Source organism: Delphinus delphis, chromosome 15 (genome assembly GCF_949987515.2).
Source record: "Delphinus delphis chromosome 15, mDelDel1.2, whole genome shotgun sequence".
NCBI classification, from domain to species: domain Eukaryota; kingdom Metazoa; phylum Chordata; class Mammalia; order Artiodactyla; family Delphinidae; genus Delphinus; species Delphinus delphis.
The window spans coordinates 9,985,867-9,998,800 of NC_082697.1; the positions used below are offsets into that span (position 1 = coordinate 9,985,867).

The 12,934-nt window shown below is 43.5% G+C and overlaps 1 protein-coding gene across 3 annotated transcripts in view; it reads left to right on the forward strand.

Moving 5' to 3' along the window:
* The window catches only part of ATP9A (ATPase phospholipid transporting 9A (putative)), a 134,232-nt gene that overhangs the window by 74,532 nt on the left and 46,766 nt on the right, over nucleotides 1–12,934 (forward strand). For all 3 annotated transcript variants that reach the window (XR_009522259.1, XM_060033398.1, XM_060033400.1), the window contains exon 14: nucleotides 5,986–6,198. Coding sequence is in view for 2 of the 3 variants with exons in the window: in XM_060033398.1 (XP_059889381.1) it covers nucleotides 5,986–6,198 (213 nt within the window). In the remaining variant the exon portion in view is untranslated. The remainder of the gene's footprint in view (nucleotides 1–5,985; nucleotides 6,199–12,934) is intronic.

The following is a 12,934-nucleotide window of genomic DNA, read 5'->3' on the forward strand; positions in this document are numbered from 1 at the left end:
ACGTGTCAGCGCTTCATGCCCCTCATGACAGATATGACAGTTTGAATCTATAATTTTAAATAAGTTACATAATGATAATTTAAAATTTATCATTCTCAGTGCCCCTTACCCTGAGTATATGTTATTTTGAGGTGTCAGCTAATCCTGTGAAATATGCTGTTTTCATTTTTATCATATCATTTTAGAATTTTTTTGTTGTTTCATAATGCACAGTACAATATTTATACAATTTAAATATACACGTGTGGAAGGTACTTAAATTTTTTCTCAACACGTTCAAAGTATTTTGAGACGAATATTCTTTATTACCTGGAATATGTAGTCATCTATTTTATTTTACTCCCCTCAGCAAGTGGAAATATCTTTAACTTTTATTAATATATGTATCTGAACAAAAATGGATGAGTGTGGGAAGTGGGGGGCTCGTGGTGTGCTGTGTCAGAGAAGCCCAAGACCAAGAGCGCTCTTCTAGGCTGTTTTGTACATGTGAATTCTTATTTTTCAAAAAAACATAGTTCACAGTATTTCACGTATTTTGATCTGTGAACTGTGATTTTTCACTTAACGTTTTGTCTCTGATATTGTTTTAGTATTTGTTAGAGTTGGAATTTACTGAGCATTTTTTTCCTCTTCTTTTTAATGAGTGTGTTGGTGAATGTGTGCGTTTGCGGTTTACTTTCCTGCACAAGATATATACACACAGGATGCATTGGGTTGTCAGTGCTTGCTGTGTCCCAGGTAGTGTCCCTCTTGCTTTCTGCATCCATAGGAAACAGAGAAGGTTACGTTTTCTCGAGGAAGAATTTTTTGTGTTGTGTTTTTCTCTGGGACACAGAGCTTACTTTGTTTTTTACTGATTTAAAAAATTCCTAATACTTTCTTAGGGTACATTTTTTTTTTTCCTGCAGAAAAAATAAACAACATGGATAAGTACAAATAAAAAACACTGAAATCACCTGTATTCACATCACTCAGTGATAGCCAGTGTTAACACCTGGGTATATAAAATGCCAAGCTGTTTCTCTGCCTTTGTGTCTGTGGAGATGTGTACTTTGTTTCTCTCTCTCTCTCTCTTCCTTTTTTTCTTTTCAACAAGAAGGCATCATATTTTTGTAATTCTTTTGAACTAGAGTTGAGCATCAAAACTGTAAAGTTTAAAAATATGTATATATGCCTGGGCCCTACTCTGTTCTTTAAGTGTCAGGGGCCTAAGCATATATATATATATATATATATATATATATATATATATATATACTTCTTAAAATCTTTACTGGTTATTCAGAGAGGCATTTCTGGTTAAGAACCACTGTTGGAATAACACTGTCCAGCTTCTTTCTTTTCACATATGTCATGATTATGATCCTTTTTAATGGTTTTATAATAGGGCCAGGACTAGGTAGGGTTAAGGAGAGTGAGGCATGCACCCAGGGAGCAAAACTTATCGAGATGGCAAGAAAACGCCATCATCAAGACAAATCATACTGTAATGCAGTACTTAAAAAACTCAAAATTCATGCGAAAAATCCAAATGTTAAATTGACAGTATCCAATTCAGCATTCGCACAGTTTGGCCTCACCATCCTAACCCCGGTTTTACGGTGGCAGTGGCTTCATGTCCGGTTCTCAGCCTTGGCATATTGACATCTGGGCTGGATAATTTTTTGCTGTGGGGACCACCCTGTGCACTGTAGGGTGTTCAGCAGCATCCTTGCCCTCTACCATCTGGATGCCTGTAGCATACTCCCCCGGCACCTGCTTTGTCACACCCTCAAGTATCTCCAGACGCTGCCCAGTGGGGGGCAAAGTCTCCCGAGTTGAGAACCCCTGTGTAAATACATGGTTCAGTTTCAACGAATTGAAATTTGTTGCCTCTGTCGTGCGGAAAGCTGTGTACTGTTAAGCAGTAAACGTTGTGTTGTGTTTACGCAGTCACTTAGCGTGTAAGACAGTTGATTCACTTGGAAGTGGTAGCTCTAAGCCTGTCTCTGTGGAGGTGGACCTTTGAGGTTAATGAGTTACCAGCTCTGAGCTCAATTTGGGGAGTGAAGGGGGCCTATGGAAACAGGAATTCCTTCTCTTCAATAGTGTATTTTTACCAGTTGCAACCCATCCATCATATCTGGTAACGTTATGAGTGTTCGTAAGGGGTGATGTTTTCATTGCATTTGGAAAGAAAATTGATATTCACGGTGACTCGGCATTTAATTTCTGTATTACTGTTTCCTGAAATACAGGCTGGAGTTCTCATTGGGAAATGTCCCTGCCATGGATTATTAATGAGAAATAGAGGCCCGTTTTTTTCACTGAATCTCCATATCTCATTTGTTGGCTGGGCTGCCCTAGGATGACCAAAACATCACAAGGTGCGAGATATCCACCGAAGGGCCCAAGTCAGAGGCCTTTGTATACGGAGATCTTGATTCTTCACCCAACTTCTGACCTCACATGGGGCTATTTTGCCCTCCCTCCTTAAGAGGGCCAGTGGTTCCCCCCCAGGGAAAAAAGAGTTGTAACCTGTCTCTGTGGATACCACATCTGTTTTTATTTTCCCCTGGTATTTTTTAAGTAAGAAGAAATGTGTGTAGGTTAAAGGGCCTATGGGGAGGAGGCTAGAGATAAACACTGTACAATGTGAAACTCTTCCATATGGGGAATGTGAGGATGTTTGAGGACTGGGCCTCAATACGAATACTAGCTGAGCTCCTGGTAATTACCAGTGCCTTCATGATATATGTGGATTGCCATTTGGTGTGTGGACAAGCCTTTTATTTGCAAATTAAAAGAGAATTTCAGAATCAATGGTTATGACCCCTCTTCCCTGAAGCAGTAGGAAAGTGGGATAAGTATCAGTTTAAGAGAGAGAGAAATGAACGTGGAGATAGTAAACCACTCTGCCTGTGATGTTGGTCCAGTTCAATCACCATCATTTTCTAGTTTGTTGTCAAATGGTTCCCTGATCTGAGAGTGAGGTCTTTGCAAAACTCTGGGCTGTTTCTCTCTTTTGCCTTGCCCTAGTGTGGTTTCACCTGGAATGCAAAACCCCAAAGCTCTGTGTTATCCCACATTTGAGATATGAGTGGAAATACTTGACTTCTGTAGACAGAATCAGATTGCTTATAAAATCCGAAGGTTTGTGGAAGATGCCCTGAACTCAGGCTTTCATTCAAATCCACTGTTAACTAAAACTTGCCAGCCAGAGCAATTACTTTGTCAAAGGTCTTGTTATTGCTCCTAATGTTAAGTAATAATTTGGTCCAGGTGCTGGGGAATGTGGGCAAAAAAATGAAGACATGCATCCATGGCTAGAACATAAATTACAGAGTTTAGAAAAAATGTTCTCGATTTAGTCTCTCCCGGAGAGGGAACCTTTCTGTAAATCTTCAGTCCTCGTTATAATTTTAAAGTTAAATTCTTTATGATTAAAAGCACTTGGCAAATAATGATTCATTTAAACTGTAGTTCTGATATATTACTCTAATTATTGTTACCATGCCGTGCCCTTTGGCCTGGAAGTGAAACTCGTGTCCTCTTGACACCAGAGGTTAACAGAGCAGGAAGCCGGAGCAGTGTGTGTGCCTGCATGACCAGAATAATTTAGTAATTGTCTAATTACCTGAGGAGTATAATGCCACTGCTAAAAATAGTATTAAAAAATTAAATGAAAGTCGTTTTCTTGTTTCTCATAACCCATCTGTTCTCCATTTTGGGCAACCATGTGTTCATGGGTATGAAACGTGATTCATTCTAAAAGATCGGATGGCTTCTGCTCTGTTGGATAAAATATGTTTTTAATGGAACACAGCATTCAGTAACTTCACAAACATCTCCAGCTTCCGAGACTCAGTTGTAGAGGCAGGAAGACTATTGTAGGTCTTTTGTCCTAAACTGTGACTTAAAATCTGGAACTGATGTTGGTCGATTTTGATATTTATTTCTTCTTAGAAATGGAAAAAAAGTTCATGACAAATGAGGACTTCTAACCAGTATCTTAGGAATATTAAGTTGTTCATTTGTTCAACAAATATCTGTTGCTAGTTACTACGGCCCTTGGTACTAGAATTCAATAGACAAGCTCTCTGTTCTCATGGTCTAACGGGAGAATTATCAGGTAAAGGATTCAGTTTTAGCCAGTGGAGACAATAACACACATGGTAATGTAGAAGCGTGGCTCCCAGTGGGGTGGGCACAGGGGGCAGCATGGATTAAGGGGCTCAGGGGAGGTGACTTTGAGGAGGAAACATTGAATGGAGACCTGAATGATGAGGTGGAGTGAGCTAGCTCTGCAGGGATGTGGGAAACAGTGTTCTAGGAAGTGGGTCCCGTAAGTGCAAAGGCCCTGAGGCAGGAAGGAGGTTGGACAGAGAGGCTAATCAGGTGGGTCATGGGAGGGCACCTGAGTGTTTTTTATTGAACACTAACTCATAGACTGTTGACAAGTGGTCTCTCTCTAGTGGTCTTAATTTTTTATTGTATTTTAAGGCAGTAGAACCCCTTTATTCAAAGCTAGGCCTTCATGGTACCCGGTGTGTAACAGAGATGGGTATGGGGTTGCTTGTCCTCCACGTTTGATGGTGCTGAGTGGGTTTCTCGGGATTTCTCTACTCAGCACGTGGGGTGAAAAGCACCCCCTAGCCCACTCCTCCCATTTGCGGGAAAAGGGCAGATGCCACTTGCTCAAGGTCACACAGCTGTTCACACCCACCCGAGAAGCAGGCTCAGATTTCTCAGCCTTCAGTACTCTTTTTACCTTGTTGCTCAAAACCTTTTCCCCACCTTAACCCATTAGGAGGCCAAGCTGTGTGTTGAAAGGTATGAATGAAGGAACGGATGAGGGCTGTGTAAGCAACAGAACTGCTTCTTAGACAAGAGTTAGGGTCCATGGCCAGTGTGGAAGGCAAAGCTTGAGTACATTTAAGTTTACTCTTGAAAATCTACCCTCAGTGGACTTCTAGGTACCATTTTGCAGTGTGTCCAGCCAGCCAGGCTTCTTTCTGGTTGTTACTGATATGCTCCCCGGACCTGCCCTTGGTTGCTCGTTACCCCCTAGAGTCCCCATCCATACTGTTGAATTCATTTTTTAAAAAAATTTATTGATTTTTGGCTGTGTTCGGTCTTCGTTGCTGCGCGTGGGCTTTTCTCTCTAGTTGCGGCGGGCGGGGGCTACTCTTTGTTGCGATGCGTGAGCTTCTCCTTGCGGTGGCTTCTCTTGTTGCGGAGCACGGGCTCTAGGCACGTGGGCTTTAGTAGTTGTGGCGCATGGGCTTGGTTGCTCCGCGGCATGTGGGATCTTCCTGGACCTGAGATCGAACCCGTGTCCCCTGCATTGGCAGGCGGATTCTTAACCACTGCACCACCAGGGAAGCCCCCTGTCTTCAATTTTAAACTGAGAGGAATGTCCATTTAAAACAGCAGTTCTAAACTGGGCATGATTTTGGTCTCCATGGGCAATTGGCAACATCTGAAGACAGTATTGCTCTCCTGTTGCAACTGGGGGTTGCGTCTGGCATCTAGTAGATGGAGGCCAGAGAAGCTGCTAGCCATCCCACTGTGCATAGGACTCTCCCCCTGCCGCCAGCCCCAACGGAGAATTATCTCCCTCAGATGTCAGCAGTGCCGAGGTCCGGACGCCCTGGTCTGAAGCAGCCGCATCACTTGAAGTGTAATGGGGCCCCCACTCGGTCAGAGGCCCCCAGCACCACCCAAAGGAAGGCGCGTTCCCAGGTCCCCAGGTAGCATCACCCACATTCACCAAGCTGTCGTTTTTTTCCTCGATTTATTTTGCATTTTTGTTTTTGGCTGAACGCCCATGACCGGATCCCTGACTCGCACGCCCTCATGGCAGTGTTACTGGAGATACCCCCAGAGTGACGTGTGTTAGAGCAGCTGAAAGAGAAGCAGCGACTCCGCAGGGTCGTTCTTCTTCCTTCTCAAGGTCCTTCCGTGTCTCTGGTCATCTTCCTCGTTGGTTTCCTCTTCTCCTAGCAATCCCAGGACCCGCCCGCTCAGAAGGGCCCCGCGCTCACCACCAAGGTGCGGCGGACCATGGGCACCCGCGTGCACGAAGCCGTCAAGGCCATCGCGCTGTGCCACAACGTCACCCCCGTGTACGAGTCCAGCGGTGTCACCGACCAGGCCGAGGCGGAGAAGCAGTACGAGGACTCCTGCCGTGTGTACCAGGCGTCCAGCCCGGACGAGGTAAGCCCCGGCATGCGGGATGCCCTGCCCATTTCCCACCTGCTCCAGGTGGGGCCACCTGTCAGGGCAGCAGGTTCCGGGGCGATGCTGGGCCGCTAGGGAAACAGGCTGGCAAATGCCTGCAGCCCTTGATCTTCCTCTAGAAGGAGTAGCCTTGGACTTGAGATACATCCTGAGTCAGGAAGCAGCGAGAGATCTTGTTTGTGGTTCAGACGGGCAGCGCATAAGGGGCACAGGTCCCATGAAACCACATTCCTTTTTTAAAAAACAGCTTAATTAGGATATAATACACATACCATACAATCGCCCGTGTGACAGATACATACAGGTCAGTGGTTTTTTTAAATAGTATATTCACGGAATTATGCAACCATTACCACAGTCGATTTTAGAATCGATTTTTGTGACACTTTTGTCAACCCAAAAGGAAGCACTCCGTGCCTGTATTCCCATAGACTCCCACCCTCCCTCCCTCCAGCCCCTGGCAACCACTGATCTACTTTCTATCTCTGTAGATTTGCCTGTTCTGGACATTTCATACAAGTGGAAAGACACACACACATTTGGCGTCTCACCTCTTTCACTTAGCGTGTATTTTCAGGATTCATCCACGTGGTAGCGTGTGTCTATATTCATGCCTGTTTATGGATGAACAATATTCCATTGAAGGGATAATACTGTGTTTTGTTTATCCAGTCTTTGGTTGATGAACATTTGGACTGTTGATACATTTTCTATGTATATATATATATATATATATATATATATATGTGTGTGTGTGTGTGTGTGTGTGTGTGTGTGTGTGTATTTTCTTTGGGGGGCTATTGTGCTATGAACACGTGTCCAGGTTTTTGCGCAGACATATGTGTTCATTTCTCTTGGTGTACGTGTAGGAGAGGGATTGCTGGGTCACGTTAAATTTATGTTTAGCCTTTTGAAAAACTGCCACACTGTTTTCTGAAGTGGCTGTGCCGTTTTAAATTCCCACCTGCAAGGTATGAGGGCTCTAGTTTCTCTGTATCTTAGCCGACACTTGTCATCGTCCCTCCTTTTGATTCTCGCCGATCTAGTGAGTGTGAAGTGAAATCTCATTGTGGTTTTGATTTGTGTTTCTGATACCAAAGGTTAATAACGTTGATAACGTTGAGCATCTTTTTATGTGCTTATTGGCCCCTTTATGTATCTTCCTTGGAGAAATGTCTATCCAGGCCCTCTGCCCACTTTTAATTGTGTTATGTGTCTTTTTGTTATTGAGTTGTAAGAGTTCTTTATGTATTTGAGATAAAAGCCTCCTGTCAGATATATGATTTCCAAATATTTTCTCCCATTCTGTCTTTTTGTTTGTTTCTTTGTTTGTTTGCGGTACGCGGGCCTCTCACTGTTGTGGCCTCTCCCGTTGCGGAGCACAGGCTCCGGACGCGCAGGCTCAGCAGGCGTGGCTCACGGGCCTAGCTGCTCCGCGGCATGTGGGATCTTCCCCGACTGGGGCACGAACCCGCGTCCTCTGCATCGGCAGGCGGACTCTCAACCACTGCGCCACCAGGGAAGCCCCCATTCTATCTTTTATGTTCTCGATGGTGTCCTTTGAAACGTGGACGTTTTAAATTTTGATAAAGTCTAGTAAGCCGCATATTTTTGTATCTAAGCATCAACTCTTGCTAAAGCTGAAAGGATTCGTGTAATTCTGTGTTCAAGAGCATAGGACCTGGTAATACAGTTGCCTGTGTAGTGTTTTCTGTAAGAAGCCCCTAACTGCTTTTTCTCTCAGGGTGCCATATGATAGGAACACCTTTTGTGTAGGTGTAGGCAGAGCACTCCCTGGCCCAGCATGAAAATGGTATCATGTCCTTTGCCCCCTGACTTGAGTGTAGTTAAGACACAGTCCGTGTTTTACTAGTCTGTTAACATTTTGTTTTTTTTCTTTCCAGTCTTCCTTCCTTTTTTCTTTCCTTACAAAAAACTTTTATTCTGATTATGGAAGCAATTTTTTGTAGTGTGGAAAATTTGGAAATTTCAGAAGAATATAAAGAGGGAAATGGGTTATTTTCAACTTCACTCATAAAAGATAACAATAGGTAACTTCCCTTGAGTATTTGGTACACATCAGGTCCTATTTGACGTACTGTGTATTATTCATTAAATCTTCCCAGCAACTAAGAGGTACTATGATTATCCCCGTTTTCAGAAGAGAAAGGTCAAGGACAGAGAGATTAAATACTTAGCCTGAAGTTCCTAGTTTTTTGGTTTTTTTTTAAGAGTTCAAAGTATAGTGGCTTTTCTTTTCTCTTATTATTTTTTAATTGAAGTATAGTTGATTTACAATATTATATTAGTTTCAGGAGTACAGCAGAGTGATTTGATATTTTTAGAGATTATACTCCATATAAAGTTATTATAAAATATTGGCTATATTCCCTGTGCTGTACATTACATTTTTACATCTTCCCTGGATTTCTTTTTTTTAGACTTTAATTTTGAAATACTTTCAGATTTTTGGAAAAGTTGTAAAATGAACGCAAAGAAGTCCCCTTTACCAACACTTTACTCAGATTCTTCAAATGTGAACACGTCTCTGCTTTTGCTTCCTCTTCACCTTTGAAGAGTAAGCTTCAGGCGTGATCCCCTTTTATTCCTAAATATTTCCTAAAAATACTTTCCTAAATATCTCCCTACAAAACAAGGTCATTTATCAGAATCAGGAAATTAACGTTGATACAGTACTGTTATCTGACTTGCAGATCTTATTAAAATTGCATCAGCTGTCCCACTCACTTTTTTTTTACAAAAAAAAGAAAAAAGTATTTTCCCCAGATCAGTAGCCAGTCCAGGGGTACACACCACATTCAGTTGTACCGCCTCTGGTGTCTCTTTTATTTTTATTTTTTAAATTTAATTTTTCTTTTTGGCCAAGTCGTGTAGCATGTGGGATCTTAGTTCCCCAACCGGGGGTCGAACCTATGTCCCCCTGCAGTGGAAGCTCGGAGTCATAACCACTGGACCATCTGGCGTTTCTATTAACCTGGAACAGTTCCTCCGCTTTCCTTGACCGTCACAACCTTGACTCTGTTGAAGAATACAGGTTATCTGTTTTGTAGAATGTCCCTCAGTTTGTATTTGTCTGACATTTTCTTATGATGTTGACTCAGGTTATGCATTTCTGGCGCTGTCCTCGGTGCAGGGTATCCGGAGACGCATGGTGTTGGCGTGTCTGGGTCTCGGAGATGTTAACTTAGGTTTCTTGGCTAAGGTGGTGTCTCCCAGGTTTCCTCCTGGTAAAGTTGCCGTTTTCTGTGGCTGACTTATGTTACAGCACCAGTCCCGTAAGTGACAGGGTCGGGGCTTTAACCCAGGGAGTTTGTTTTCAGAGCCCAAACTCTTAATCCTTTTACTAAACCATTTTTCAGAAACCACTAAATATTAATTTTTATTCATTTGATATATAGCCCCTCCACTAGGTTTTCATGTATTTTTTTCGTAAAAAAATGAGCATTTTAATATAGTTACGGGTTTTGCCTATATTTGTTCTTTTTTCACTAATATTTTATCATACCTGTTTCTCAATTTTCTCGAACATTACACAGTTTTTCAGATTCACTGCCTACGGTATGGACCCTAATATCTTCAACTGTTCTCGTATTATTGGAATTTAGGTTATTTCTATTTTTGAGCAACAGTGTTTATAAACATTTGCAGTGAGTATCCTTACACTTGCTATTTCTAGAAATGGTGTGACGGGGTTCATTAATTCACCAGGTATTTTTGAGTGCCTCCCGTGAGCCAGGCACTGTGGAGTCTACGTTAAACAAGGCAGCAGCTTGGGGCGGCAGGAGTGAGACAGTTGCCTGAGCGGGTTCCTTATCCCCACTGTGTGTTTGTGACGTGGGACCCACAGGAGGGTGTTGTGAGGCCCTTAGTATGTGGTCAGTAAATCCTGTGGGTCAAACTGAATGAGTATGTTTAAGGCTCATGACGTAAATTACCAGAGTGCTTCCCGGGATTTTTTTTTTTTTTTTTTAACCATTTTACTCTTCCACCAATGTTGCAAGGACTCCCAGTTATGATGATGATGATGATGATTTTTGTTCATTTTAAGAAGGAGGGACGGGCTTCTTTGGTATGTGAAGTGTTTTGGAGGTCTGGACTCATCTGAGAATATCCGTGAACCAGTGGTTGATGTGATCGTGCGGGCGGAGGTGGGGGGAGGGTGGCACAGTTAGAATCTTTTCCAAAGATCAGAAATGGCAGGACACTTGGGTGTGTCTTTCCCTGCCCAGTCTCTTCCTCCTTTTCTGGGGCAATGGAATGTGTCCCCTGGGAGACGACGCCTTCTCATCTGCTTGGTGTTTGTGGAAGAGCTCAAGCTGTGAAGCCCAGTTCCTCTGTTGACCACTGATATTTGAACCAGGCTTTTTAGGGGTGAAAAATCTGGTAACCCTTGGCCAAATTCGGAGATGGGAATTGTGTGCAGAGAGAAGGGGGAGGTGGGGGGTAGGTGCGGGTGAGCCTACTGAGACGTGTGCCCTGGAACCGGAAGCTGGTCATATTTGTCACCGTGTCTTAACCAGGGTTCGTCTGCTTGATCTCGCCTTTCCGTTTCGGAATGGGAGGATGATACCATTGAATGGTCCATGTGAGAAAGGACCAGATTTTTGGTAGTTACGGACTGGGGGCCAGTAGCTTGTGGGTATTTCATAGCATTTAAATTAAATGTTGGTGATCCGGTCAGCACTTGTGCCTCTGGGCTCCGATTGGCTATTGACATGCATATATGACGGTCTTTAATGCCTGTCCCACACCCCTGGTTCCCACTGAACTTTGATATATTTGTTTTAGGGCTGTGCAAAGATTTTTCCATGAAGGTAAATCTTCCATGGAATGCTTTGTGCTTTTCAGCTCCTTTTTGTTAAAGAGAAGAGCCCTTTATCTCTGCTGTCCATTAATTGCCTTTGGATTCAGATTTGTTTTGGTTTTCTAAGATTCTGAATAGCAGTTTGCTTTTTTTTAAAAAAGGGTATTTTCTTTTGGTCTTTGGTGTCTTCACAGAGGTCGGTGTTACTTTCTTGGTTTCCTTTTCCCCACAGCTTTCTTTATTTTTTTTTATTACACAGTCATTTCATGTTTATGATAGAATATACGAAAATGTAGAGAAGAAAAAAAAGTAAACCATCGTCCTACTAACTGAAGGTATACCCACTGTTAATATTTTACTCACCAGCCTTTTAAACTACTTCAAAAGATGCGTACCTCAAAATATAAATCTGTTTATGTAAATATACCGTCTGACAGAAAATAGGTTAAATCTAGTTCCAGTGCAATCTTTCAGAAAGCTGTACTGTTTCCAGATCCCTGTGGGATTCCACGTAGGAGTGGCTGGGTCTAGAATCCTACCTTTGAAATTCTATATCAATAAAACCTGGCTGGTGCGGGCAAGGTCAGTTGATGGAATACATACAGAAGCCAGTATCCTCTTTACTTTGGAGCTCCTGGAGTAATTTCTACCAGTTGGCCTAGGATTCATTTCCTGTAACAGAAAGCAGGATTTCCTAAATTTGTTTCCTGTGCACATTCCGCCTGGGAAGCCTTGAAGTGTCTGTATTCAGCTATTGATTACAGCCTGGGGGGCACTGCCCCCACCCCCCCGACCCCCCGCCTGTACAGTAAACTCCCAGGGGAAATGAGACAGATGTAATCTGGCCAGAGAGAAGTGGTCCTAAGATGCTCGGGCGAGCAGGCTTCAGCCCTGACAGCATCCCATCGTTTGCAGTATATTTGGCAGTGTTGGAGGTGGGGTGCAGTGGAGGGGGGGGGTCACCGTGACACAACTCTTAACGTGTCCTTCTTGGCGTGAGTGGTCATGGAAGTGCTCTCCTCCGAGCAGATAGAATCCACCCGGGGACTCGTTCATTTGTCTAAAGAAGTTGGTAAACATAACCTGTAATTTTCACTAGGTAGTGTGATAACCACTGTTTATGTTCGGGTGCAGAGTTACCCAGATTCTTCCTGAATGTGGGCATATATGTAGAATTACAGTTGTATGTTTCTCTGGTACAGAATCACACTCTAGTACAAGGAGGGAAGGAGGGTGAAGTGAGTTAAGTCCCATCCTTGAGAAAGCCAGATGGTTTTCATGGTCCTGTAGGGTTTATGTGTGCGTGTGTGTACGTGTGTGCGCGCATGTCGGCACGTGTACATATGTGCACGAGTGTGGGTGTGAACACGTGCACGTGATGTGTGCACGACTGCTGTTGGAGCGTGTGTGGCGTGTGGCTGTGCATGGGTGTGTGTGCGTGTGTGTGAGTGTGAATGAAAGTGGCCTGCTGTACGTGGCTGTGCCTTGAGTAACTCAGTGACTTCAGAGCCCTTAGTTACAAGTTCTGAGTAATGTGTGGGATGTTCTGTGTGGCCACCCCTGCTCAGGGTGCAGTGCGGGAAGTCTATCTCCATCTTCCCCTGAGGCACCCCGCCCCCTCCTTTCTCACAGTCTCTACACAGGGCCCCTCCCCTGACCTCTGCCTCCGAGCTGCCCACTGTTCTCAATATCTGAGTACCTTTGCAGAGATAATTCTTTGCATACGTTAGAATTTTCCTCACCCTTTAATTATTAACCTATTTAAAACATTTAAGAGCACAATTGTAAATTATAGATAAAGTTTTGCACCTTGCTTTGCGTTGCTCATCCTTCTAAAGCATGTCCGTGTGTGTGGTGTCGCTGTGTGGGATGTCAGCTGAGTTTTGC